General features: G+C 40.5%; 1 protein-coding gene across 1 annotated transcript in view; it reads right to left on the bottom strand.

Annotated features, from left to right (window-relative positions):
• The window catches only part of Pard3b (par-3 family cell polarity regulator beta), a 979,071-nt gene that overhangs the window by 180,352 nt on the left and 771,563 nt on the right, over positions 1–27,156 (bottom strand). The window contains exon 19 of the mRNA XM_051153919.1: positions 10,189–10,299. Within this exon, the coding sequence (XP_051009876.1) occupies positions 10,189–10,299 (111 nt within the window). The remainder of the gene's footprint in view (positions 1–10,188; positions 10,300–27,156) is intronic.

Raw genomic sequence — 27,156 nt, 5'->3', positions numbered from 1 at the left:
TGAACTTGGAGGAGCTGGCAGTAACTCTCACCATTTGTGTCCCTTCTCCCTGCATTTGTTTTCCTGCCGCCAGGCTCTGGCTGCCAACTACACTACCTCGCTACCGTGCCGCCGCCCTATGCCAAGCTCGCTACAACCGGTGATCAATAAGAAATGAAGTGATGCTTCTTGAATGGAAGTTTCTGGCACCAATCCCAGCTGGGCGAAGTCTGCACTCAAGTTGGCCTTCTTCGTTGTAACAGGATCCAATTCAGTAACTTTCACAGATGGCGGGGCTCAGAGCATTCCAGGTTCCAAAGGCTACTGAGTGGGTAAGTGGGAGCTTTAATCCCCAAAGCAGGTCGGGGAAATAACATGGAGAGCATAGAGTACACCAGGTGCTTGCTTCGTGAACACTACTTTTCATTTCCCGGATAACCAGAGAGACAGATTTCCGCACTTAACAGATGTGAACACTAAAGCCTGTGGCAGTTAGGTAGTATGGCAGTGGATACATACCAAGTCAGGTCTATCAGCAATGTCCTACCCACTCCTGGGCCTTGTAATCGGTCCCTTTGGCCACAACATGTGTCTTCTAGGCCATAGGTAGGACAATCTGGTTAGAAATGTGGCTGTCATGAGAAATCACTTGGGAAGTGCTTTCAAAATCTATAGTCTCAGGTTCAATTGCACAGCTCTTAAGTATCTGGAGTATATTTCTGTGTATATTGGGATCAGTACAACATAGTTTTAACCATCTAGAGTATATTTTTATCTATATTAAACATTCTATATTATCTATGCATTTTACACAGGGCTTTTCAACTTTGGCACAACTGACATCCTGGGCTAGATAACGTTTTTTTTTTTTTTTTTTTTTTTTTTGGTTGAAGATGGTTGTCCCATGCACTGTAGGATGTTGAGACGTGTTCCTGCTTCCTACTTCATGGATTACAATAGCACCTGTCCAAACTGCGGTAACTAGGAAGTGCTATGGCACCTCGGTGAAAACAAACAAACAACATCCCAAGCAAAAGGGACCCAGAGATTTTCAGTTTCCCTATATGCAACTCAGTCTCCATATGGGTCCTCTATTAAGGGGAGCAGGGGCTGTCCCTGCCATGGACTCTGCTGCCTGCACTTTGATCACTTCACCCTGGGAGGGGGTGCCTTACCAGGCCACAGAAGAAGAGATGCAGGAAGTCCTGAAGAGCCTTGACAGGCTGGAGTCAGTTAGTAGGGGAGAAGGGCTCCCTCTCTCTGAGGACTAGTGGAGGGGAATGTGGGGGGGGGGCCGGAGGGAGAAGAGGGAGAGAGGGAGAGACCAGGAGGACATGTGGGAGGGGGCTATGATTGGGATGTAAAGTGAATACATTTTTTTTACAAATAAATTTAAATTTAAAAAAAAGAAATGGCAAGAAAAATAAAAAGGAAATGTGGAAAAATTACACCACGGTTTCTCATTCTGAATCTCAGGCCTAGATCGTAATTTCTACATAGAGGATGTGCTGGTAGGGTGTGCGGAGTCAGGTTCTGGAAGACAGTAAGCTGGGTAGCCTTTCAACTAGGAGAGCTTGCCAATGATATGAACAATACCTGACCTGGCCTTGCAGAGTGAAATTGTTGTCATGGAGACTTTCCAAAGCAGGATATAATATAAAATGTGTCCAAGTAAGAGAAGATGATGAGGCAGCATTCTAGAATGTTCTTTGACTTCTGAAAATCTAGTAGTCTGCATATTTAGAGCACTTTTAGTAAATTGGGTTTACTGCCACAATGTCCAGCTTGAATGGGTCTGCAACAAATATGTTTTACTTGTTTCTAAATTTTGGGAAAAAAATTATTCTGAAGACCTTAGCAATTAAAAAACAGTTTCCCCCAAACAAAAAAATATAAAACAGACCTTTAAATATTGTTATCACTATTTCATTTCATGGTAGGAAATTGGGGGGGCAATGTGAATACATCCCGGAGTGGTTTATTCCATACTATAAAACCAAATGATAGCATGGGGAGGCTTGGGTGTAAATTCTAGTCTTCAAATGTCTTTCTGCCAGTTATACTCCCAAAGCTTTCACAGAAAATGTTATCAAACTGTTCTGCTGCTAGATATAGTCTACATTAAAACTTAACTCTCTATCGACATAAAAATTTAGTGAGTTTTCTGATAATAGCAAATATGCTTTATTTAACATGTGGCTATTAAAACCAATGTCCTGTAGCAACAGAATCTTTTCCTACTTTTAAAATTAGAGCATATATTCTAAACATTTCTGAGAACTGCTCTGAATAGTTTATAGTCTTCTTCAGAATGCATTTCCCCAGAGCTTGTGTTGTATATACTAATGTGCGATGCTACTTCAGGGTATTTTCATACAGGACTAGTCTTTTAAAACAATGCTCAAGAGCTAGACTTTCCAGAAGCTTCCCTAAATGACTGTTGGAAAGCGTGCCAGTCCGGTGATTCATTTTATGTATTAATCCAGCTCAGCTGACACATAGTTGCTAATACAGCACTTCTAACATTGATTCCAATTCCATAAAAGGATTTTGGCTCATAAAAAATGCTGGCGTGGCAAGTGGATATAGGTGTGCCCATCCCTTGTCTATAGGAATATTATAATGTGCCAAGTTTTGTTGGTGGCCATCAGCATTTCTAAGAAGATATGTGTTACAGTGATCAGATGAAAGTACGGACATTACACCAAGCCACCCACATCAGCCCTGAGCCTCATACCTTGCCCCTGTAAATCAGGGGGTAATCCTGAAAGACTGCCATAGACTACAGGGGATGGTGAGTTGTAACCATGACATGACGCCATCATCTATGCTTTTCCTCTGTTTTCTCTCTCTACCTTAGCACAACAGGAATCAGTGACATACAGCAAAACCTCTTCCTTGCCACTGAAGGTGTTTAGTACTATAAAAACCAGCAACCAACCCGATCACTTCCTCTGTCAGTGTAAAAGCAGAACATGACCTTATCCCGAGAAACTCCATCTAGTAATGTTTTTCATAACTTCCATAGAGTGAGATGATCTGATGAGAACCTACAAGTAATTAACTGGGTCTTTTCTGGCCAACCAAAGTCCTATTCAAATACACATTTTTTTTTTTTTTTTTTTTTTTAGAAAAAAATCAGGATTCTAAGGGAGCCACAAACTGGGGCATTTTGAAAAACTGGGATCTAATCCAGTCCATGATCTGATCAGGGTTCAGTGGTAATAATAAATTGGAACTATTAAAACTGGGAATCATTCCAACATTTTATTTTGCCCAAATCACGGGACCCAGCAAATTCTACTGCAAAAGACAGGGTATTCATTGACAACTCAAACCATCCTGAATTAATCATTTGTATGTAACCATGCCAAAACATGGGTGTTTTCAACAGTTTCTACTGTGCCAAAGATTAAGTTCAGTAAATAATTAATTATGAAGAGTCACTTGGCAAATTAAAGAAATCAACCTTCTGGTTTCTTTAATAAAACATGTACTTCTTTTTAGAGTAAAATAATGACAAAATCCTATCAATTCATTTGTTGCCCTATGTACTTTAGAGTGCAATCAGTATGTGGGTGACAGCTAAAATATTAATTCACAATGTAATACCTTCTTAGACTACACTGTAAATCTTCTTTTTACAAAAAAAAAATTATTGTGAACAAATGTTGGATAAACTGTACTCTTATTCTGGCTTTCATTTCAATTTCTAGTAACACAAAAGCCCCCCATAATTAAATAAAATATGAAGAAGTTTGGGAATAGATTTTCACCCACTTGAATTCTCAAACTATAAGATGGATTCTGAATGTTTTTATATCTCTAAGATACATTTCGTCTATGTGGGGGAATTTGCAGCTGCATAATTAAATCTTGGTTTGCCAAATATCAAAACCACATGTATTGATTCAAACTAAGGGAGCACAGGCAGCCCAGCCGATAAGGTGAGGGAGAAGCCTTTGCCGTGCTTGGAAGGCATCCTGAAAGGGAAGAAAACCAAGCATCTTGAATTCAGACAGCGAGACTGATTAATTTTCCTCAATCCTAGCTTTACTCTCACTGGCATTCTGTCCAGGCTGTTGTTGAGAGCAGGAGTCGTGTGGTTTTAGGCTTCTCAGTGCTGAGGCTGGACACACTGTTGTCGCCCAGTCTCTTCAGTTATCTGCTCAGATGCTAATAAGAGCCACACAAATCATGTTAATTAATGTGACATATGACCTCCCTGGAAAGGGAAATTTAACATGGTATATGGAATATGTAACTAACTTTTGCATTATTAACTCTTCGTTTAGTTTCAGTATGAGGTTGTAGTTAGTGAATTTTTAGTTCCAGGTCAATAATATGAGACTTCAATAGAAATTAGTTTTTGCTGTCAATGGAGATATGTTAGTCAATACAATAATCCTAAGTAACTAAAAAGTGGTGTGTGTTCGGGGGAGTATTTTTCTTCAGGCTTTCTCCACATATCTTGAAAAGGTACTAAGAAGACAAGGATTTAAGTACATTACAGGCTTAAGACTTTTAAAATCATACTTTACAAAAGATTACAAACTTAGTTCTTAGAATTAAACAACGAAAATTAATGACATGCTAAAACAATCTTGTGTCAGCTCATGATACTAATTTACATAATCTGAATGTGTGGAAAATGCTAATTTAATTTAACCAGGACAAATAATCTTTGCATATAATATTGTGTTCATCATCTAGCAGTGAATAAAGACCTTTGAAACTAATGTTTTATTATGGCTCATTTCACTGAAGCGTGAACAAAAATGATGAGTTTATTTAATGCAGGGCTTCATCGCCATGGACCGTTTGGCTTAGGTCAAGAGGGGACACATCATAAACTCAGAAAATCAGATAGGCGATGAGAAAATCCCACTGCACAATCTTGAGTGAGAAACTTGGCCTTGCACACACCCCAGGAAGAGTGTTATATACACAACATGAGTCAGTGACTTGGCAAGTTCAGGAGAGCTTGCTCTAGAAGCTCAATGTGGCTTCCTCTGTACTTAAGATATCTCTCAGTGTGTAACATCTGGAAGGGACCCGAGGGATCACCCAAGGAAAATGTAGCATTAACGATGCTTGCGATTATTTTAGTTGGTATATGGCTTGATGTATTTCATTTGCAAGAGCTAATATTTTATTTATTTGAATATGTGTGCATATAATTAAGACAGGGAAGGAATACATCAGTGATTGAGGTTAATAAAACTCTAATATTTACCTGATGAACTAATCTTTTCTAAATCTAGTCATTGGCTTCTTATTAGACGTTCCAAATGTCAACAAACTCACTGTTTCATAATGCACTCTAATGTTTATGGTGTTTCTTTTTTATTAGGCTGAAGAATGCCTCTCTTAAGCTAATGCTCTACTGGTGTCTTCAAGTAAATAAACAACAGACTGAGAAATAGGTGAAGTAGAATAGGATGCAAACAGTGTTGTAAATAAATATATTTGCTCTTGTATCTGACAGTTATTCAAATACACAGTGCCAGCTAAAGTCCCGACTCTGTCTCCAGGCTCTCCAGCGCTTTGCGGAGAGCATGGATTCGAGTGTAAAGTGTCCCACTCTCTATGTGAGATGGAGACCCGGGTTATTCCAGGTGTGATCTGAGCCATGTAAAATAGAAACTGTTGTTTCTCCATTTTGTACAGGAACTTCCAGTAACACAGCCTAGAATGGATTAAGCTTTGGCAGGCACATCCCCATGTTGACTCATGCTATACTTACCCTCAACTAAAACCATCAGGCACATTTTTTCATATATTTGGTATTAAGTCAACCCTTCCACATCCGGTTTTGTACAGCTCATTTCTGGGCCCCAATGTAAGACTTTACATTTATTCCTATTAACTTCTTTACGCTTGATTCTCCCCATTGTTCCAGATGAATCTGTCATCATATATACTGTCAACCTCTTCAATGCCTTGGCACTTATGGCTGATCAGCAGGCCACAGCCACTCATGTCAGTACTCAGCAGGATTGCATTAAAGCAAATGTTGAGGAAAAACTATTTCTGCACGCTTATATAGATAGAATGTTCATTGGCAATATTCAGGCACAAGTTCTCACACAACTAATAATCCTTCTAGCATCATGTCATTTGGCAAAATGAGTATTTCTCTGCATATCCACGGGACACTATGGGATGATACAATTTCTGATGCCGAGGAAGTTCCCCTGACACTTTGTGAATTCTTGTGGTTAGAAAGGGCCTCAACCCTGTGCCATTAGCATTTAGATTTGGATAACATATTCTTGCGGGAAAAAGAAGTCTTGTACCCTGCAGGATGTGTAGGGATTTCTACCCAGGAAAGGGAGTAAAAACTCTCTCTCCCCCCGCCTTTGCAGTAAAGACAATCAGAAACCTCCCTACACACACCAACTTCCTGCGTGGACAAAGTGGCCCTCTTCCCATGGAGACTCTGCATTCCTATGAGCTAATCTTCCTATTGCATGGTTTTGTTAACCTTTTCATGGTATAAATTACAGGTAAAGCTCACATACACAGAACTAACCACGGCTACACCAAGAATTAGATAGTAGCTAGTTTATAAAAAGATATGAATAATAAGAAAAATAACATGGCAAATAAATGGAAGGGGAATCATATAATCCTGAAGTTTAGAACAAAGGTTGGCTTAATACTAGATTAATTAATATTAAGATAGAATAATGACATCGAGGCTTTCACAAGAATTGTGTGATGTAAGAGGACATGTTTATGGAGTGTGTACCTAGATGCTCATGAAAGTATGATCTTGGACAGTAAAAAATATGGAGGCAGAACAGCTAACTGCTTGAAGATGGAAGACAAATAATTTATGCATGCTTATCACACAGAACGCTCAACAGTGATCAGAATGACATGTTTTAAAACACGAGTGGCATGGGGAAGTATTTGGAGTGTCCTTATGTGAGAATATAACTATGTTATCTATGCAGTTTGGGCATCCAGTTTCCAAAGGATAAGTAGGTGTAGAAAACAGATTATACAACTAATAGTAATGGCTATGGCATTTGTTACACAATTATTTATTATTTTTATCAGTCTTTGTGTTTTTGTGTTTCCAGAATGTTCATCCTGAATTTATGAGCCTTTTCCACCCCTGTGGTATGGCATTAATTGTAGAGCAGTGGTTCTCAACCTGTGGGTCATGACACCCTTAGGGAGTCCATCAGTTCTTTCACAGGGTCACCTAAGACCACCAGAAAACACAGGCATTTACATTACAATTTATAATGGTAGCAAGATCACAGTTCTGAAGTAGCAATGAAAAAATTCAGTGGTTGGTGGGTTTCCCCACAACATGAGGGACAGCATTAAAGGGTCACAATGTTAGGAAGGTTGAGAATCAACTGCTCCAGGGACTATGCCTCACGCTGAGCTAGGTGCTCTGAGAAGGACTCGTCACACATCCATGGAAGGGCACACTGGCAGGCAAGCTGCTTCAGAGACAGCACTTGAAGAAAGGCGATGCTGTTTGTAGACTGGGTCGCTCAGTCTTAATAGAGAAATTTTCTGTGTATCATATTTTTTTTTCATAAAAATAAGAAGGCCTGATGTTCTGGCTGCATCCTATTCCTCCCAGCCAGTGTTTCTCAGGTTTGAGGAAGCTGAAGAGTTACCTCAGACTTATCTGTCAGATAAATGATGATTCCTGGACTACACCTCCCAGGATTCCTCAGTGTGAGGTGGGACTCAGGGGCCTTCATCTTTAGCAAGCTCTTCTGGTGAGTCAGCTGGACACAGGTGGTCCACAGAAATATATTTTGTGGTTTGGTTTAAATTCTTTTTATTTTCTGCCTGAATTTTCAGTGATATCTTCTTGATTGTACAGTGAAGGAAGTTGATTTAGACTTTCATTGGTGTGTTCATAAACTGGCTTCTCAAAAAAAAAAAGTTCATTTTAAAAGTACTTTCTAATATTGGTGTATCCGTTTCCAAGAGCCAATGGTCAGACCAGCTCACAGAAATTCTCTAAAGTTTAAAAATTGGTTCTGATAACCTGCTATCCCCAGTGCTATACAATATGTACTTTACTTAAAGGCTTTAAATACTTTGAAAATAGTTCATAGAAAACCATTATGCCCATGAGAACTAAGATAGACTTAGTGAACAGTAAGATAGCTTGACTCATTTCAAAGAAACAAATTTTGATTATATTAAGCAAAAGGGACAAAAGCATTTATCAATATTTTCTATTTTTATTTTTCCTCCGTGGCAACACTCCATAAAGAGCAGCACACTTGCTGAAATCTGCGAGAGCTCTAAGTTGGTTTCCTATGGATGATGCACGTCAAGGAACCAAGCACCACAGGTTCCTCCTCCATCTCCACCCTCCGTGGTCCTCACCCTCTGGCTGTTGAAATGCCTTGGCCACTGATTCCATAGCACCCAACCCTAAAACCGGCTCCTTCAACTTCTTCCTCAGCACCCGATTGAGACAATGTTGTCTGTAGAAAACCCACATCATATCTGTTTTATGTGTTCATGTTTGGGAGGTGGTTTTAAGTGCAGGCTAGCAGTGCAGTTCTTTCGATATTACCACCACACATAGTTTTAAGAATATTGGGCCTGAAGCGTACATAGTCAGCTGAGGCAAATTTACAGCTTTGCTTTTAAGAACCAAACTCCCTCAGGCTCCTGCTTCCTAAAGGTAAAACCAGAAAGGAAACGGACCCTGGCTTAAAGACAGACCTTATTTTATGAGTTATCAATTTTCTAGCTGGCACACAGTCCACTCGCTACTGGGAGGATTTTTTTTTTTTTTAAACTCCCCATCTCAAATAAGCACTGAACTGCAAAAAATGTCCAGTCTGCATTCTGGCAAACAGCTCAGATTCCCGAAGATGAGGCACGGGACACAGTCTCAATAAATGAAGTCAAGGAAGCAGCAAGGATCTACAGTACAGGCTCATAGCGCAGATGTCTCTGCAAGTGCACGCCTCAGTCTGTGCCTGAGTTACATTTGTGTTACAGGATTGCTGCATCCTGGGCCTCCGACCCGGAGTCTCTTTCTTGTCTTTAGGGTAGCTTTGTCAGGTAAATAGGCAACAATGTAGAACACTTGATTTCCTTCTAACTGCCTTGGTGATCCTGGGACCAGAGCTTATCAACCTCTCAAAAATGAGAAGGGCCAAAGAGCTCCCCGCCCCCTCTATTGGTAAAGTCAGCCTTCTCGATGGGAACTGACTGCAAGATGGGGTTAAAGGTTAACAGGGGATCCTCTAGATTGCTGTGTGCTAGAAAACACAATGAAGAGATGTGTCTTTCTCCGTACATATATTACAGCGATAAAATATTAAAAAATGGACTCTAAAAATAAACCTCGCTGGGATAAACTTAGCTAATAAGCAAGTAAAAAAAAATGGATACATTTGACTTGCCTTGAGAAATCACAAACAGATAAGATTAGATCCAGCTCTGCCTCATCTCTGTCTTTTTCTGAGTTTTATTTTGTTAGGAAGGCAAAGCATTTTCAGGATGCGACATTTTACAGACCTACTTGGGAGAGGTGCCAGAGTTAATGTCAAAGATGTGTGTGTGTGTGTGTGTGTGTGTGTGTGTGTGTGTGTGAAGAGCCTCTTGTCCAAACAGACCATGGCACTTCCTCAAGAAGGAGAATTCGGCCCTCACAAACTGCCATTACTGCTGTGTATGAAATCGGCCCTGTAGCAGATGGTCAGCACAGTTTTCAGCTTGCTGATAGCCTAATAAAAGACAGTCGCTCTTGAAAAATGGAGGACGGGAGGGCATGTACTTCTCAAGTTACACGACCCAAATGGAGTTAGCAGAATATAATTAAGAAAGGCATACGGCAGGCTGTCAGAAATGGGAACAGACTAGAGGAACTTGAGAGTTCTAAACATCAATATCAAAATGACCTTTGGAGTAGCAGGGGAGAAAAAAAATCATTCTTTAAGCCATGGGAAAATACGCAGTGATGGAGCTGAGACTGGGAGTAGCATAGTATGGGCCTATAGGTTTTGATAAAATGAAAACACAACTATGATTTCTTCTTATAAATAAGATAAGGAATCTCTGGGAAGGCAGGTGGCTTTGTCAGGAAGGTACCAGTTCTCTGCTATGCTTCTTACAGTAAAATCTCCCCTGTTGATTTTTTGGAAGTTACAAACTGAAACACAGATTCCACAGTCCACAAAGGGAGGGCTCTGTGTTTTTGCTCACCTTTCTCTTTCTTCTTTCATTTTTTCCAGCTCTTCTTCTCCCAGGTTCCTGGGCTTCAGAGGACCTTTCTGCTCAGTCTTCCCACTCCTGTCATCTTTCTTCTTTCCGAACCTGGAGAGGAAGGACAAAATTCATAACCTGCATGTTTCCTTTGGCAAATGTAAGATATGTATGACACGAGCTCTATCCACTATAACTCTTCATTCAAAATAATGCAAGAACAGAGGGAAAATAAGATTATGAAAACAGGGAAATAACACAGTTGCTGAATCCTTTTCTCTCCTTTATTTTCATTCACATGGCATTAGACCTTGTCTACCCTGTGTGCTATTCTTTTTTTTTTTCCAGGTCACACTTACCTTACAATTCATCCCCTGGTTCCCATGCTGTTCTAGGTTAGCGTACTTAGCACATCTGCCACATCTGCAGCTAAGTGCACATAGCAGCAACCGTGGTACATTACAAGAGCATCACGTTTCTTCAGCATGTGTAGAAAAATGAAACCTTTACATTTGAAATGTAAGAAGGTGGTGACTGAGCTATTACTATGACCTGTCCTTAATGTGACAGGTGATATGAACGAAATGATCAGGGGAAAGTCCTTCCATGAGGCACACTCTTCAGTGTAGGCAGAATCTTCTTAAATCTTTTTACCTTTAAGTATTTTCTTCCTTTTATTAAATAGCAGACAATTTTAACCATTTGTGTTATCTCCTATATATTATCTGCCTGCCTGCTTGTCCATCTGTCCATCCACCCGCCAGTCTGCCCATCTACCTATTTCAACCTGGGAGTTCTTACAAGTAGCTGTGCTTAAGTTAGCTTTTCTTCCCCTTCCCTCTGGATATACACATAGGAAATTGGAATCTCTTTATATGACGATGCGACATAACATTTGAAGATGGTCTTATAGTCTCTCCAACTAGAATAACAATTTTCTTCCAATTCGCAAGTGAGCTCTTGCTTATGCTTTCTTTGGAATTCCTCTTGGGTTGTGCTTCAGTCCTGGAAGATGGTGTTAACAGAGATTAGTTGAGTTTTGCACCTGGGAGGCCCCTGGCTCAGGTTAATAAGCCTACTGCAAGCTTGGCATAGGCTGAAGAACCCAACCAGTCCTGAATCTTCTTTTCATTCATTCTTCTACTGAGGGACACTTAGGCTGTTTCCAGGTTCTGGCTATTATGAATAAGGCTGCTATGAACATGGTTGAGCAAATTTTCTTGTTGTATGATGGAGCATCTTCTGGGTATATTCCAAGGAGTGGAATAGCTGGGTCTTGAGGAAGCCCTATTCCCATTTTTCTGAGATAGCACCAGATAGATTTCCAAAGTGGCTGTACTAGTTTGCATTCCCACCAGCAATGAAGGAGTGTTCCTCTCTCTCTACATCCTTGCCAGCATGTGGTGTTGCTTGAATTTTTGATCTTAGCCATTCTGATGGGTGTAAAATGGAATCTCAGAATTGTTTTGATTTGCATTTCCCTGATGTCTAAGGAGGTTGAGCATTTCTTTAAGTGTTTCTCAGCCATTTGATATTCCTCTGTTGAGAATTCTCTGTTTAGATCCAAGCCCCATTTCTCAATTGGGTTATTTGGTTTGGTGGTTCTTCTCCCTACTTTTCAACTTACAATTTCAGTTAACAAGTCTTTTCTCACAAACTCCCCTGACCCACCCTCATCGATTACTATAATTTTCTTTCTGCATTCAATCTTTCCTGGGACATTGATCAATTGTCAGCTTTAGTTTAATTAGTTAGCTCTAAGGTCCTATATCTATATCTATATCTATCTATCTATCTATCTATATATATACATATATATTTAAAATTTATAAATTATAAGATATATTTGATATATAATATATAATATTTTGGATTTTATACAATGCATTTTGATCATATCCACTCCCAACTCCTTCCTCTAACACCTTCCAGATACCCCAGCTCCATACCATTCATCTTCATTTATTTTTATAATTCATTGATGCTAATTTGTGCTGTTCATAAACTCGTAGGTATGTGGTGATCCACTGGAGAGTGAGCAACAAACCAGGAGCCACACTCTTAAAGAAAACTGTTTCTCCTTTTAGAAGCCACCAGCTGTCTATGGGTTCAAGTCCTCAGTTAAGGGTGGGGCTCACAAACCCCTCTTCCCTTCCCACTAGGACACTGATAGCCTTGATTTTGTTCAGATCTTCTATAGACAACCACAACTGTGATGAGTTCATGAGCTCAGTGGTGCTGCCTCACTCCAGCTCTCCCCAACCCGTGGCTCTTACAATCTTTCTGCCTACCCTTCCATGACGTTCCCTGAACCTCATGGGGGTTGTGTGAGACAGGTGTCCCGTTTGTGGCTCGGTGCTCCACTGATTTCTGTCTCTGCCCTTTCGTCCCTCCTCTTTCTTTCTACTCTCTTCCATTTCTGAATTCATTACTGCTTTTCACTGAAGATATGACCTGGTATCATTTATAGAAGTAGCTAGGAAACCAAGAAAAAAAAAAACCAGGCCAAAATATAAGAACGTCAACTTTCAAATATAATTCAGATTTGCTGATATATTCAAGACCTTGGCACAACCTACAGAGCAGGAGATATCTAAATAAAGTTTCCATGAATAGACTCTGTAGCTTTCTAGACAGTATTCAAGAGACTTGGGGGTCATTCTTACTCTAAATGTATTCATGGGAGAAGTTAGCACCTTCGTACATAACAGAGATAAAGAATTCTCTCCAGAGACCATTGAATATAATAACATTTGGACAGAAAATTCAGGACGCTAGAGAGCCAGGGTGGAAAGGGTGCCTTGGCAAGGCGATGAGAGCAGAATGTTAACGAAAGTATAAGCTTGCTCCCCTCCACCCATGTCCTGTGTTTTATTAAAAATTTGGAGGTTTTGGATTTTCTGAGATAAAAGCAGACTTGTGTTTGAAGGGTCAAAGTAACCTAGACTCTGTTTAGCTTCATGGCTCTCACCACACCCCAGGCATAGTTTTCCTTTGGTATCTAAACTATTTCACTCAAGTTGCAGTTCGTAATAGCTAGCTTGGCTCCCACCACAACGAAGTCTGTTTTACTGTTAGTTTTAACTTCTGCAAAGTATTTCCTTTTAAAAAAAAATCAAGAACTGTCCATTAAACCAGCCAGCTCCACAACTATTTTAAATATTTCATTTAAAGTCCACTTTCTTTAAGTTTTCTACCCAAGAAGAAAGACAGAAAAAGCTGAAAAAAAAATCCACTCACTAGAGTGAAGGTTACAGATCACCTTGTTTCGTGGGGTCTCGGGTGGTTTGGCAACAGAATTAGGAGAAAATGATCATGAGGGGGCCCCGCCTTGTTAAAAGGAAGCAACTGAAACCCACAGGGGTGACTGCATTTCATCTGTGATCACACTGACTTCTCTTTCCAGCTTTGCTGTCAGATGACTTCGTCTTCAGTGGCAGAGAGAGCAGCAGGGCTTGGGCCTCAAGGAGGAGAGCATCAGTTTGCTATTTCCTTTCCAAAGCATCCTTATGGGAGGTCGTTTCACAGCATCCTTTCTTAACACAGGATACAGAAAGGAGAGTTTGCGAGGTTCATCTCCCCATTAGCTATTTTGTGAGGAGAGTCGCGAGGCCCTGGACTGGCCAGGATGGCTGCTGCTTTGCATGCTGGAGGTTTGGAACAGCCCTTGCATTCCAGGCTTCCCTTGTTGCCTTAGAAATCTGAGAGTGGGCCGTTCTGGGCCAGGTGCCTCAAGGAAAGTGCTTATAGGTTAGCCTGCCTTTGTAGAAAGGATACTTTGCTGAAACATTCTGAGCACACATGTGGTTTCGATCAATAAAATTTTATTTTACATGTACCCAGGTAGTCTGTTTAAAGAATCCTATGATGGATCATTTTGTAAAGTGGAAAAATCACCTTTCAACATATTCTTTGTGGAAATTTACATTTTCATGAATAAGTTTGCTTCAAACACCTGACCCTGTTCATTTCTATAGAGGTTACATGGAACAACTTTGTGGGAAACTTGTGTCTCCTCTCTTCCTTCCTGCCTCTCTCCTTTCTCCCTCCCTCCCTCCCTCCCTCCCTCCCTCCCTCCCTCCCTCCCTCTTTTTCTTTCTTTCTTTCTTTCTTTCTTTCTTTCTTTCTTCCTAGTGAAAAAGATGGTGGACTGAGGGAAGTGGTGTCATAGAAACAGAGGAGTAGACACATTCCTTTAGGCAGAAGTGACAGAGTGTGAGGTGCATCTTCAAAAGAGCATCCTGGTTGGTGAAGTACAAAGCAGCAAGAAAACAGCAAAGCAGGCAAATGAATTGGATTGCTTATGATGGCTGTGGAGAGTCATGGGAGGTGAACTGCGTGGCTGGAGAAGTGGGCCCTGAGAGAAGACAGTGATTTGGAACTGGCGGGTAAATGGAGAGGGAGTAAAAGTTCAAGCTTAAACAAGATTTCATTTCCTCTATATTTATTTCTAAAATTTCTGCATATTAACGTGTAGGGGGCACGTGCATAATGTGTACGCAGAGGTCAGGGGACAATATGTGGGAGCTGGTTCTCTCTTTGCACCATATAGGATCTTGGGATTAAACTCCAGTCATCAGGCTTGGTGGTGAGCACATTACATGCTGAGCCGTACTGCTAGCCTGAACATGATCTTGGTACCTAAGCAAACAGCCTCAGTACCAAGTCTCAGGAACTGTAGCATCTAAAGGTTTTATAGTGGAGGGAAGCAGATGAAAGAATGAAAAGAAAAACAGATAAAAGAAGAATATCAGGAAAGCACGTTTGCAAAAGTATCTGATGACTGCAGCTGGGGTGAATCCAGTCAACAGATGGAAATGCTACTTAGCAGTCCAGTGAGCTGTAGACTGACAAGTGTTCCCAGCCTGGGCAAGGTACTGTGGAAAGTTGCGAGCATGGTTCTAGCACTGAGAGCCTATACAGCGATCTCAGGAAGCTGAGCTGGCAGGGCAGGGGCTCACGTGGAGGAGGATGTTGAGGAAGGAGTTTGAAAAGGGATTTATAGTGGGGAAACTTGGCTTGCTTGTAGGAAAAACGAAAAAGAGGAAGGGCAAGTTGGAGATGGAGGAGACAAGAGACTAAGGGATTTTTGGGTTTTTGTCTTTTTTTTTTTTGCTTCCTTTCTTCTTTTTTTAACTGTTAAATGTGACATTTTACATCAACTGTTTTTAAATGCACAGTTTAGTGCCACTAAGTACCATGATTTCACTGTGCCACTATTCCCACCATCCTTCCTTCAATGTTTCTCTGTTTAAAGTTAAACTCTCTCTCTCTCACCTCTGTTTCTATGAACATCACTCCTGACTATTTTAGTACTCCAGAGAAGCCCGATCACATTCTAACTGTCCTTGTGTGCATAAGCTCCTCAAGACTCACCTAGGTTGTAGAATACAACAGAATCTCACTTCTTTTAAATGCCAAATATGGCTGGTGAGATGGCTCAGCTGGTGAAGGCACTTGCCATAAAGCCTGACAACCTGAGATCAACCCTTGGGACTCACACGACAGAAGAAGAGTTCTCACTCCCATAATTTGTCCTCTGATTTACACATATATGGGTGTTACACATATACAAGCACACACACACACACACACACACACACAGGTAATAGAAGCACTTAAAATAAATAAAGGTCACATAATAGTCATAGATCATATTTGTCTCAGCCACTCAACCATCAGTGCCATATAGGCGTGCTCACATTTTGCCTGTTGTGCACAATGCTGTTGTGAGCATTGGTGCAGGAGAATTAGCATCCTCAGTAAGAGGGGACAACAGAAACAAAGCTGCCCTAGAAAGGCGAGGCTTAGGATGAGGGAGGAGGTACAAAGAACAGCAGTTGGGGAATAAATTAATCCAATCACACAGTTACAAACAGGTAGGCAGAGGTTTTCATAGATGATTTAACAGTTAATATAACATAATATGCATGAGAGAAATAGGCTTTTGACCCAGAAAATACAAATTCTTGGTGAAATTTAAATAATCATAGGTGAAATTATACAATGGAGAAGAAAACCTCAGAAAGAGTCATAGGAAAACACCAGAACTAGACCTAACTAAGGGAGCTATTTTGTCTGGGTAGGGAACCTCCAAAACTTCCTGTGGAAAAGTTGAATGTGGTAATGTTACAACCATACATCCAAACACCTGTTCATGAATGAGCACTCACTACACATCACACCCAGGAGGGTCCTACCTTTGACACTGTCTGTGGGTTGGGCCTCATTCATAGCTATCTTGGTCTGCATGTGGTCCATGGGTCACAGATTAGACACGCTTTCAACTTTGCAAAGGGAGTGGCCAACCAATGTCTCTTGCTACTCTTTCTCAATATAGCTAACTAGGCAACCTTGAGTACCTTGTTTCCTGTAGGGTAAAGATTTTAATATGATTTTTGGTAGTTATCTCTGCTTCCAGTCCTTTCCTAGTGTCTTCTAGAAAATGGAGACTTCCAAATTCTTCTTGGTTTCTGAACACCTTGAGGAACGGATTATGTTCACAGTGGGTATGGCTCTAGCCCTGGTATTTTTTGTAACCTCTCTCATATAACTCATGTACTAATTCTGCCAAATTTGGCACAGATGTTTTCTCTTAGATTTCATTGAGTAGGTAATGCAATTACTGTTTTCTACCTCCACTGAGCACACAATCCATGACGGCAATCCTGAACGATGGCTTCTGAGGACTGAAAAAGCCAGGTAAGAGCAATGTCCAACACTCCTGCCCTAAATCAGATGCAATTATGATTCCAAAGGGAGGCAACAGGAACAGCTTTCTCCTGCTGCAATCAGAAGATATCTGTGGGCACCAATGATGTCTTAGAAAAGGCCACAGAAGCTGGTCATCCATGATATTAAAATTAGAAACACGGATCAATGTCAGATGTTAAAAAACACAAACTTCACAGTCATTATGTTTTCTGAATTTGGATAATGGCCCTTCTGCCCCATAACTATCTGTTTTCAAACTATGCCTGGTATTTCCTCATCATTTTATAAATTATACAGTTTGAAAAAGCTGAAGCTAAGGATGGGGGCAGAGAAGTTCACAGGCCTTTGACTACCGTCTCCATAGTCTATTGTGAAATCCACCCTTAAAAGGTTTCTGTTGTCTGATTTATTCCAAAATGGGCTCTAAATTAGCATATGTATACGCTGATGAAGACTCCCATGTATTATAATCCCACATGGCTTTGTGCACTTCAGCTATTGCTTCCCTCTAAAATGTATGTCACAAAGGTCTTAGCTCATTTAGCTCACATAGTTCCCATTGTACTGGAGAGTTAATGAATCTGATAAAAATTCAGTGAAAATTGACCAATTAGTCCCCTGCCCCTATTGTTTTGGCCACCTAGGAGTCATTACCTACTTTTGTGTTAATATTATGAAAGGAATAATTCACTCTTTTGTTTGTTACAAGGCAATCTTGATTAAAGAGAAAATATTGGGATCTTATTTGGACTTCATACGGCTCTCACTATGATGGTGTCATGGACTGAACATGGCCTGTCCCACCAAGATGCTGGAAGTCAGTTTCCACTGGGTTAGGATTGAGAGCTGGTGGGACCCTTCAGAGGCGGTGTACCTAGCACAAAGTCATTAGACCATGGTGGTACCGTTTCATGAACAGACTAGTGTCTTTTCTAAGAGATTAGGTTACTTCTCTTGTGACTGGATTAGCTCTCTTGAGGGTAAAATGGATCTCAAGGGATTGAGCAAATTAGTCTCTGCTCTCTCTTTCTCCTCACACTCACACCACTTCTCGTTTCTCCTTCTCTGCCATGCCATGACACAGCACAGGCCTTTGGTTCTCTCGATGTGTAATCTAGAGAAACTTTCTTTTGGAATTACCGAGTCTTGAGTATTTTTGTTATAGCAATGAAAAGCAGTTTAAGATATATTACTAAATTCCTATGACACTTAAGGAGGAAGGTGAAATACTATTAATCCCAGAATGCTTTTCAGAACATAAAGACTATTTAAAGTCTATTTATCTAGTTTATGGCATGTAAAAATAGGTACAGGTTAGTTTTCTAGGATGTCCACACAAGTAAAAGCTGAGTTGATACTTGAATAGCTAAAGAAAAAGAATATTAAAATCTTTCTTGAGTTGGGCAGATGGCTCAGTTGGTTAAGTGCTTGTTATTCAAGTCAGGGACCTGAGTTTGGGTCTGTAACAGCTACATAAACAGCCAGGTGAGTACGGTGGAGCATGCCTGTAATCTCAGCAGAGACAGTAGTATCTCTGGGAGATACATGCACACACACATGCACGTCTCTCTTATTAGTCTTAAGATAGAGCAGCTGAAATCTTGAAATTAAAATTTGAAATAAAAATATTAATTCTAGAGCTGTTGTTTAGACATTCCTCTCAGTTAAGTTTAGGCTTCTAAGAGACTGACAAGTTGTGTTAAAACAACAAACGTTTTTAATTCCATGAATACGCTTACTTCTATCCTTAAGGCTGAGTCCTGCCCCCAACCTTAAGCATCTACTTTTTCCTGCATCTACTTACTTCTGCGGTGTGACTGTTCAGTGTGGGTAGGAGGAAAGGAGGGCATCACAGCAACCTTTCATTCCAGAGCAGGGAATCATCAGACCCCAAATATGTTGTTGTTTATTTTGGGGCTTAAAAAGCAGGGCGGTCTTTCACCACTGTAGGACTGCTGCCTAAGTGGCTCAGACAGCTGCTGGGCAGAGACTCCACCAGCGCTCAGGCTACATTCAGCTGCTGGGAGCCCTTGAGCTAATTTGCTTTCCCCATTTGAGGGGCTAGAAAATGTGATGTGTTTGGAAAACACTGAATACATTAAGAAAATCCTAAAGAGTTCGGGAAGTGAAGCAAACATGTACCACCAACAACCAACACTCTTGAACACAAAGGCCTGAGAACCAGGGCAAGGCTGAGTCTAGGAGCCAGAGAAGGGGCTTGTCAACCACAAGACAGCAGTGCTGCTGATCGTCTTTGTAACACATGCAAACTAGACTCTGAGGTTATTAACTCAGCACTGAGAAGTTAAATAAAAGGAAAAAAAGATTTATGAGAAGGAGGCCAGAAATGAAAATAAGCGTGAATGAGTGAGCAAGAAAGATAAAGATACTAACTAATACGGTCTGATTTTCAGATCCACAGAGGGACTCTACAAAGCTTATTAGCTGTCACTGCCACCCTGGGCTTTCTGCTGCTCTCCCTCTCCGAGCTTTCCAGAAGAAACTGTTCTCCAGGAACGCAGTGAACTTTGATTAATTGCTTTCATGCACTTGCACTGGTTTCAAGACATGGTAGGTAGGGGCCTCAGTGACTCAGACTAAACACTTCTGATTTCTGGGAAATACATTTAACATGAAAGAAATGCATTAAAGAAATAGATCTTTTTGCATTATAATGTTCTCTTAATAGTTAGAAAGGCTTTTCTGTTTATTAAATGTTTACTTATTGTAATGTAGTGGAATTGTACGCATCTCTTCTTCTGTTTCATCATTTTTAACTGGATTTTTGAAGACTGGTTGAATAAGTTGACACAACGGGTAGCCTGTACATAAAACCCTAACTCTAATTCAAACTTGCCATGCGGCAGGAAGTCAGATGTCAGTCAGCGGTAGATGTTCTTTATTCACATGTGCTCTTTCTTCCTCCTTCCTTCCATTTTTGCTACTTCCTTTGCCAAACCCAAAATACAGGAAAGAAAGCCGGTTTTGAGAGCAAATTCTACCTGATTCTTAACCTTTCTCTGTCAGCTGTGCGAGGTTCCACACCTTTGCTAGCCTTCCCAGGCCCAGTCTGTTGGAGTGCAATGCACTCTGACCACAGGTTCATCCGGCAGACGGAAAGGCCTCTGAAAGCTGGCAGGCCCAGGCCTGTGGGGTCAGCTTAGCTCAGCCAACTGCCTGGGAAGGGAAAACCTAACTCTTGTCAAACAACCCAAGTTCTGGGAGGAATACTTACAAATGTTTATGGAAGCTGGGGGTTTTTAACCTACGAGCGTCATATCAAATGTAAATACAACCAAAGCCCAATAGCAGAAATTAACATACACATCATTTGCCTATGATTCCCTTGTCAGAAAGAACAGGTGACAGTGCCTGAGTCAGGAGTAAAGAACAAATGGACAGTTGGGAAAAGGGGCTCATCTGGGTGTGCTCACTCACAATGACGACACAAAGGACCATTTTAAAGGGAACCCTGAATGCCGTCACTCCATCTTCAGATGCTAAGAAGGGTAGATTTGCTTCATACACACCAAGAAAGAGTAAATGATGGAACTGCAGCCCCAGTCTAGTGAGAGCCAAACTTGGCTTTATAACTCTGATTAAGCAACAAAAAAGATTATCACTGGGATGCCCAAATTAGCATCTTTCCTCTAGCATACAGAATTAATTAGTCCATGTAGGACAAAAGCTGAAATCATACTTATCTGAAGCTTAAAATTAAGAACACAGTGTTAGCTCTATTGCTCATCTAATGTTCTGTATATTCTAAACCTTTTGCATGTTGCATACTGGAATTTTCATATTCCTCTTGCTTTTACTATATAAAACCTTCCTTGAAAAGACAATGAGAACATTTCAGATTTCCCTCCCCATCCTGGAGGTGGGAAACTTTTCCATTGTACCATAAAAAATCTAAAATTATGTGGATTTTTTTTGTCTCTCATTTATTGTATAAATACAAAAGAAGCTAAGTAATTAATGCATGATAGAGCCGGTAAGAGTCTCAGACAATGGGAGGAGTGATTATACTGGCTGGTAATAAGTGATACTAAGTTTGAAACTTTCCTTAAAGGGTGAGAGCTCTCCTTAACTTTAGTTTAAATTTTTTTTTTCTGAAAAGAAAAGGCAATTTTGATTACTGTAGAATTATTTGGGCTATTTTCTGAGCGATGGCTAATCCCTAGAACTCCTATTTATTGCTTTGATGGGGGCCATAACATTTTGCTGACACAAACAGGTTTGTGCAGGGATATTTAACTTTAATCAAGACTGGATGGAGTGTGGATTCAGAGAGGAACTCTCGAGAGTGATACGAACCACCATACATGAACTAAGGCACACTTATAACCGTTGCTCACATATGAACTATTCAAGGCATGGGGCTGGCCTTTCACATATTTCTGATGTTTTCATTCAACAAGCACGTGAGGAGCACCTTCTTTGGTCAGCTCCTCCAGGTGGTGCAGGGAAATAGAAGCAACGTAATAAAATATGGTTTCCACCCTCATCGTTAGTGACGCATGCACCATAGAAGACAGGCTCAGGATATCAGGAAAGGTCGTTCTTACAGCCTTCCTTAACATTCTCTATTTCAAAGGAAGGACCAAGGGGGCCCTCCTCACCCAATCAACCAACCTGAAAGCTCCCAGTGTCAAAGGCACCCCGAGAACTCAAAGTCCACCACCTAACTGAATTTAGGTATCACAGCATGCTGGCTACAGCTACCATGCCCACAGCCTCAACAAGACCAGATGGGCTGAGCCACTTCTCCAGACCCTCTCTGCCAAATTTTCGAAGTTTACAAACCATCCATTTTCATAATTTCCATCGTTTCTCTGTGGTCCTAGAGGTTTGGTATCTATGAGTAAGATGCAGAGTCGCTATTCCAAGTAGAGATTCTGTTAATTCATTCATTAATTGGCACAGTTAGTATCGTGCGCATCTGCATCTCCAGATCTCACGCCGAAGAAGTGAGCCCAGAATAGCAAGCAATGACTAAATGTCCATCAAGAGATCAATATTGTTTCCCTTTGTCCAGAGGGCCCCGGACAATAATTTTCCATAGGGATAGATTTCCTATGGGATTCTAATTTTATGAGAGTGGATATAATTCTGTTCTCCACTCGTGGGTCACTAAAGAATCTATACCGAAGACCGGATAACAATGACAACTGCATTTCTGACAAAGTTTTGCAATCACCAGTACTTCGCAAAGAAATCGCAAGGAATGCACAATCACAAAAGTGTGCTTTCGCCTGGAAATGCCTGGTGGCTTAGCACAGTGATGATTTACAATTTGGCCAACGGAATCAGAGATTGATTTATAGTCTGTCCCAAGCATCAGGCTTCTATTTGCTTGTCCACTAGACTGTGAAACTACTATTCTGCTTTGTAAGTATGTTTTCTTGTCCCTCCCCTTCCTATAGCAATGGCTAATTTTTCCTTTCTTCAATACCACAGATGAATAATTCCTGCAGATTCCTGATGTTGTTCTACAGCACAAAATGGCTGCCTATGTGCTCAGGGAATAACAAAAGAGAGCCGTGGTAGAGATGGCATGTATTGGTAATGAACTGCTCAGTCCAATAAAACATGTAATTAAGTAAACCAGAGGTCTGAGCCTAGAGTGAAACATCGCGATGGGTTTCAGCATCTACTCTTTAAAATACAGGTTACTTTCCGTCCCTTCAATTTTTCACCTCTGGGGCTATTTTTAAAAATATCAGATCTATTTGTGAGCGTATCGCATAAATGGACGGGGTCAAGAACTCTACACCTTTTTGCCTATCTATGTGTTTACGCAGGTGGCAGAGTACTTTATACTCCATTAGACTGAGTTTCGGAATGGCTCTGGATGGCCGCTGCAGGGCACACTGGTGGGTCACTCTGATGAGGGTTGGAATGACGACTGTCAGGCAGAGCATCTACAGCCTGTATTATTTAGCTTTGGATTTAATGCTTCTGGTCTCCCATGTTTGTAGACTCTATAAACTTCACCACCTAATATTGAAGCCACTTCCAATACTAATCTTTTTTATAAACAGTAGTCATATTTGATTCTGTAGGAGCCCACGGTATTTGTGCTTTTCATTTTGGAAGGTTATTTGGAAAGACAAGCCAATATATATTTTTTTCAAGTGTGACTAAGCCGGTGTCATTCATCTTGCAGCGGTCTCCCCCTCTGTCTAGGACCTGTCCTACTGAGCTTCGGGTGCTCACTAATCCAGTCACTCCAGTGATGGAAGAGTCAGTTTGGATAAAAGAACAATAAATCCCACCATTATCTCTGTTCTGTAGAAGTGAGATTTGAGTGTATTAGTGAAAAAGGACCAGAGAAAGAACCAGCATTGTGCAACTTGACAGTGGAACTCTGAGCAAAGCCCTTTCATACATTTATCAGGTTAACAGGAGGAGGTTGGCTCCAAATGGCCCAGAGTCATGAGGCTCAAATCAGGAGACGGATGAGCACTAACGCCAATCTCTCTTCAACGATGACTATTTTATAAGGCAAAAAGGTTAAGGTATTTCATTGGCAATTCAAAATATGAAATGCCACTAAGAACCCACATATAACCCATAAAAGTATGGCTTAGTTATTTACTTTTATACATATGTATTGAATCTATGTTGGTTTCTGTGAAAAATATACATACAATATGGATCTTACGCAGGTACCAATATATATCTGAAATACATTTTAAAGATTTACTTGTTCAACTCTGTGAATGCAGATGTTTTACCTGCATGTATGTCTGTGCACCATGGGGCCTCTCTAGGCCAGAAGAAGATGTTGGATCTGCTGGAAGTAAAGTTACAGACTGCTATGAGGCCATGTGTGTATTCTAAGATACAAACTCAGGCCCTCTGCAAGAGCAGCCAGCGCTCCTAACTGCTAGGCCACTTCTCTAGACCCCTCAAAAGTAAAAATTTTAACAGATACCTTTGAAATCATGTTTATTTAATTATCTGCTTCAGTGACAATATTCCACTTGAAATTTTAGGTATAAGGGATTTTTGTGCAAAATCTCTTATTTTTAGTGGCTCAAAATTTTGTGGACACACGCACACACACATCTCAGAGCTGCCGGCACTTTTGATAGTGTGTTTATGTAATCCCCCAAAAGCTCAGAGAGTCAAGTGACTCATCGAAGGACACACTGATATTTGGGAGCAAACAAAGACTTGAATCCCCTGATTCAGCCAAAGTGCCCCCTCTCAGCTTTGTTTCACAGCGGCTTGTACATATGCCATCAATTATTAACCTGAAATTTTGAAGCCTTGAAAAGAAACCCTTTCCACAAAAGTCTTTTTTTTTTTTAAGTCTCAACTGCCCTGAAGTGGACTTTTTATGACAAAGTCCAATTTAGTGCCTACTGGGCCAACCATAGCAGGGTAACTAACGCGAGGGCCTGATACTGGTCCCATTACCTTAAACTCTCCTTTTACTGACACCTCTCTCACCCTTGTCTGGAGGCAGGCCCTTATTATATGCCATCTGATCAGATCAGGCCGCCAAGAAACAATCCCTCAATTATTTAGCTCAATTGGTTAGAAGACTGTGGCAATAGGGTCAAGGTCATGGGTTGACTCCCTTGTGTGGACCAGCTATCTTGGCCTGACTCCATAACCACAGCCTCTATTCCCAGTCCCAGACAGTTTTACAAATGTGTGCCAGTGGCCAAAAGGGCACTTGCCAAGAAAATGTGGGCAAAGCAGCATAAATCCGTCACCTACCACGGAAAAACACCTCAATGCCAGCTTTGTTAAATACACATGGGCTGACAGTAACATCTCCACAGGTGAAAGACAAGAAAGGCAGGACATTATTCTAGATTTTATGAGGCCAGAGAACTGTAAATCTAGAGTTTTAGAAGTACTTCTTAGAAAATATGAAACTGTGGTAGAAATTCCAGCAAGTTTTTGAGATTTACATGAGCCAGTTATTTCCACTAGCCTCAAAAATGTGGAAAAAAGAAAGAAAAAGTGGTTTTACTATTGTAGGAGGTTTTGATTTTTTTTTTTTATTTTGTTCAGGTTTTCTTTGAAAATAATAGTCTGTGGCCCAAATGTAAGTAATCTGTGACCCAAATTCAGTGTATAGGATCCTCGTTTGCAAATGTTGTGCATCTAAGTATTACTGTATCAACATTTGCATTTTAATTAGTTTAGCTATCTTAACTATAATAGTCTCAGAATTCATGGACAAGTATTTACTTGCTTACACCATAGCTAGAGATATCAGACACAGGCTGATAAAGAATGTAAACCTCTTGTGGTCCCCATGATGTCCTAAAGCAGAGAGTCATGTGGGCTGCAATGGTTGGGCCCTTTTTAGATGAGGCAGAACGGCATCATGACTGCACAGTTCAGACCAAGTATACAGTTTTACAAGTCCAAACATACAAATGACTGATGTTCTTGTTTTTCAGAAAGCCCTCCATAGAAACTTAAAAGTCAGCCGAGCCAGGATATTATCAACTAGTATAACACAGTTTTGTAGTTTAGACATAAAGACTTGAAATAAAATATTTTGTCACTATTTTATACTGTGTAATAAGTTTTTAAAATCAGCCAAATTCATGTTCCCTTAGGTCACGAACAGAGAGGGCAACAGATTCATTTGTTCAAAACTCTGTAGAGACAAAGGAAAGAAAGATTCAAAAAGCAGTCTTAAAACTACTAGAAAAAAATGTCTCACATGCTCATTAGCATATAGGCAATTTATCAGGTCATTATCTGACATATGACAAAGCTTTGTGGATTCCTGTAAGGTAATTAAATTATTTTTCTCACAAGCAACACAGGGAATCAGACTTTTGTTTTTGTTGTTGTTGAGCCAGCAGACTAAAAAACCCTATCAGTAGTCTAAAAATATTTAATTAATTCAAGAAATATTTATCAAGTGTTTATTATATGAAAGGTCCTGTATTAAGAACTGGAAGAACAATTCTTTCTTTAAATATATATATGTATATATCGCACTGGGCACAGTGGTTCATGCCTGGAATCCCAACACTCAAGGAGGCAGAGGCAGGTAGATCTCTGTGAGTTCAAGGCCAGCCTGGCCTACAAAGTAAGTCCTGTACAGCCAAGGCTACACAGAGAAACCCTGTCTTGAAAAATAAGAAGCAAACCCCAATAATAATAATGATAATTATAATAAAAATAATGTGGTGAAGCCTTGTGAACTCTGACAGAAGAGACCTAAGTATGTGAGACATGGAGAGGGGGCTGCAGAGTCACAATGTTGGTGTTAAATCGGTTACAGCTGGTTTTGCTTGGCTACACGTCTTAATTCTGTTGGTTTTATGTTTCTGAACTTGTACTCAAGTTCTTTTTCGCCCTCATGGGAAGCATGCTTTAGAGACAAAGGTAACACAGATATCGAGATAGACAAACTGGTGCATCCACACCCATATATTTAGTATGTTCTAGTAGGTCCCAGATTCTCCAGAGACTATCCACAGTGCCCATTGGTGGGTGGGAGGCACCAATGCCTGCTTTAATACAATTACACATTTATCTCAGGTTTGTAGTGAGACACTCACAGACAGACGGGAATGGAGCTGTTCTCAGTCGGGATATATTGGGTATATTTTGGGTAGACATTCAGGACTGACTGTAAGTTTGTCACTGAGGTGAGAAATTCGCTGGGCGAAAGAACAAAGAAAAATACTTTTAAATCACAATTTTGGAGTCTCAAGAACAAATCCAACACACACCAATCCAGTGCCAAAGTCATATATAAAGACTCAAAATCTCTACTCAGTCTGTTTTACTAGCTTGCAATCAATTCTCAGAGCTTCCCGTCTACTGTGTAGATCACCCACAGCCACGGCGCCCCCTGCTCTCTGTCTCTCCGTTTTTATAGCCACCTGAGGACTCATTAGTGCAGCTACCAGAGGATGAGTAAAGGAAGGGAAGGGATATAAAACTTAAAAGGAGTCAATTTTGTTACCTTTAAGTACTTGGGGAAGAAGAATTCTCTATCATAAAGCTGGTGGATTATGCAAAGACTTCAATTATTCATGGTCTCTCTGTCAGTCTTACCACAGATAATTAAGAAGTGACCATAATCCTCCTTGGAATGCTAAAAGCAGATACCCATAGTAAATAAGATGAAGGTAGGTATATGCTGTGCTGAAGAAGTTACAAATTCAGAGTTCCAACTAGCAACCAAACAAGCACCAGTCCAGTGGGCAATTTCATGAAATTAAAAAGTAGAGCCACAGGTGAGGAGCAGAGTATGTGGTC

Source organism: Acomys russatus, chromosome 12 (assembly GCF_903995435.1).
Source record: "Acomys russatus chromosome 12, mAcoRus1.1, whole genome shotgun sequence".
Lineage (NCBI taxonomy): Eukaryota > Metazoa > Chordata > Mammalia > Rodentia > Muridae > Acomys > Acomys russatus.
The sequence above is the reverse complement of the archived record's forward strand: the minus strand, read 5'-3'. Positions and strand labels throughout refer to the sequence as shown.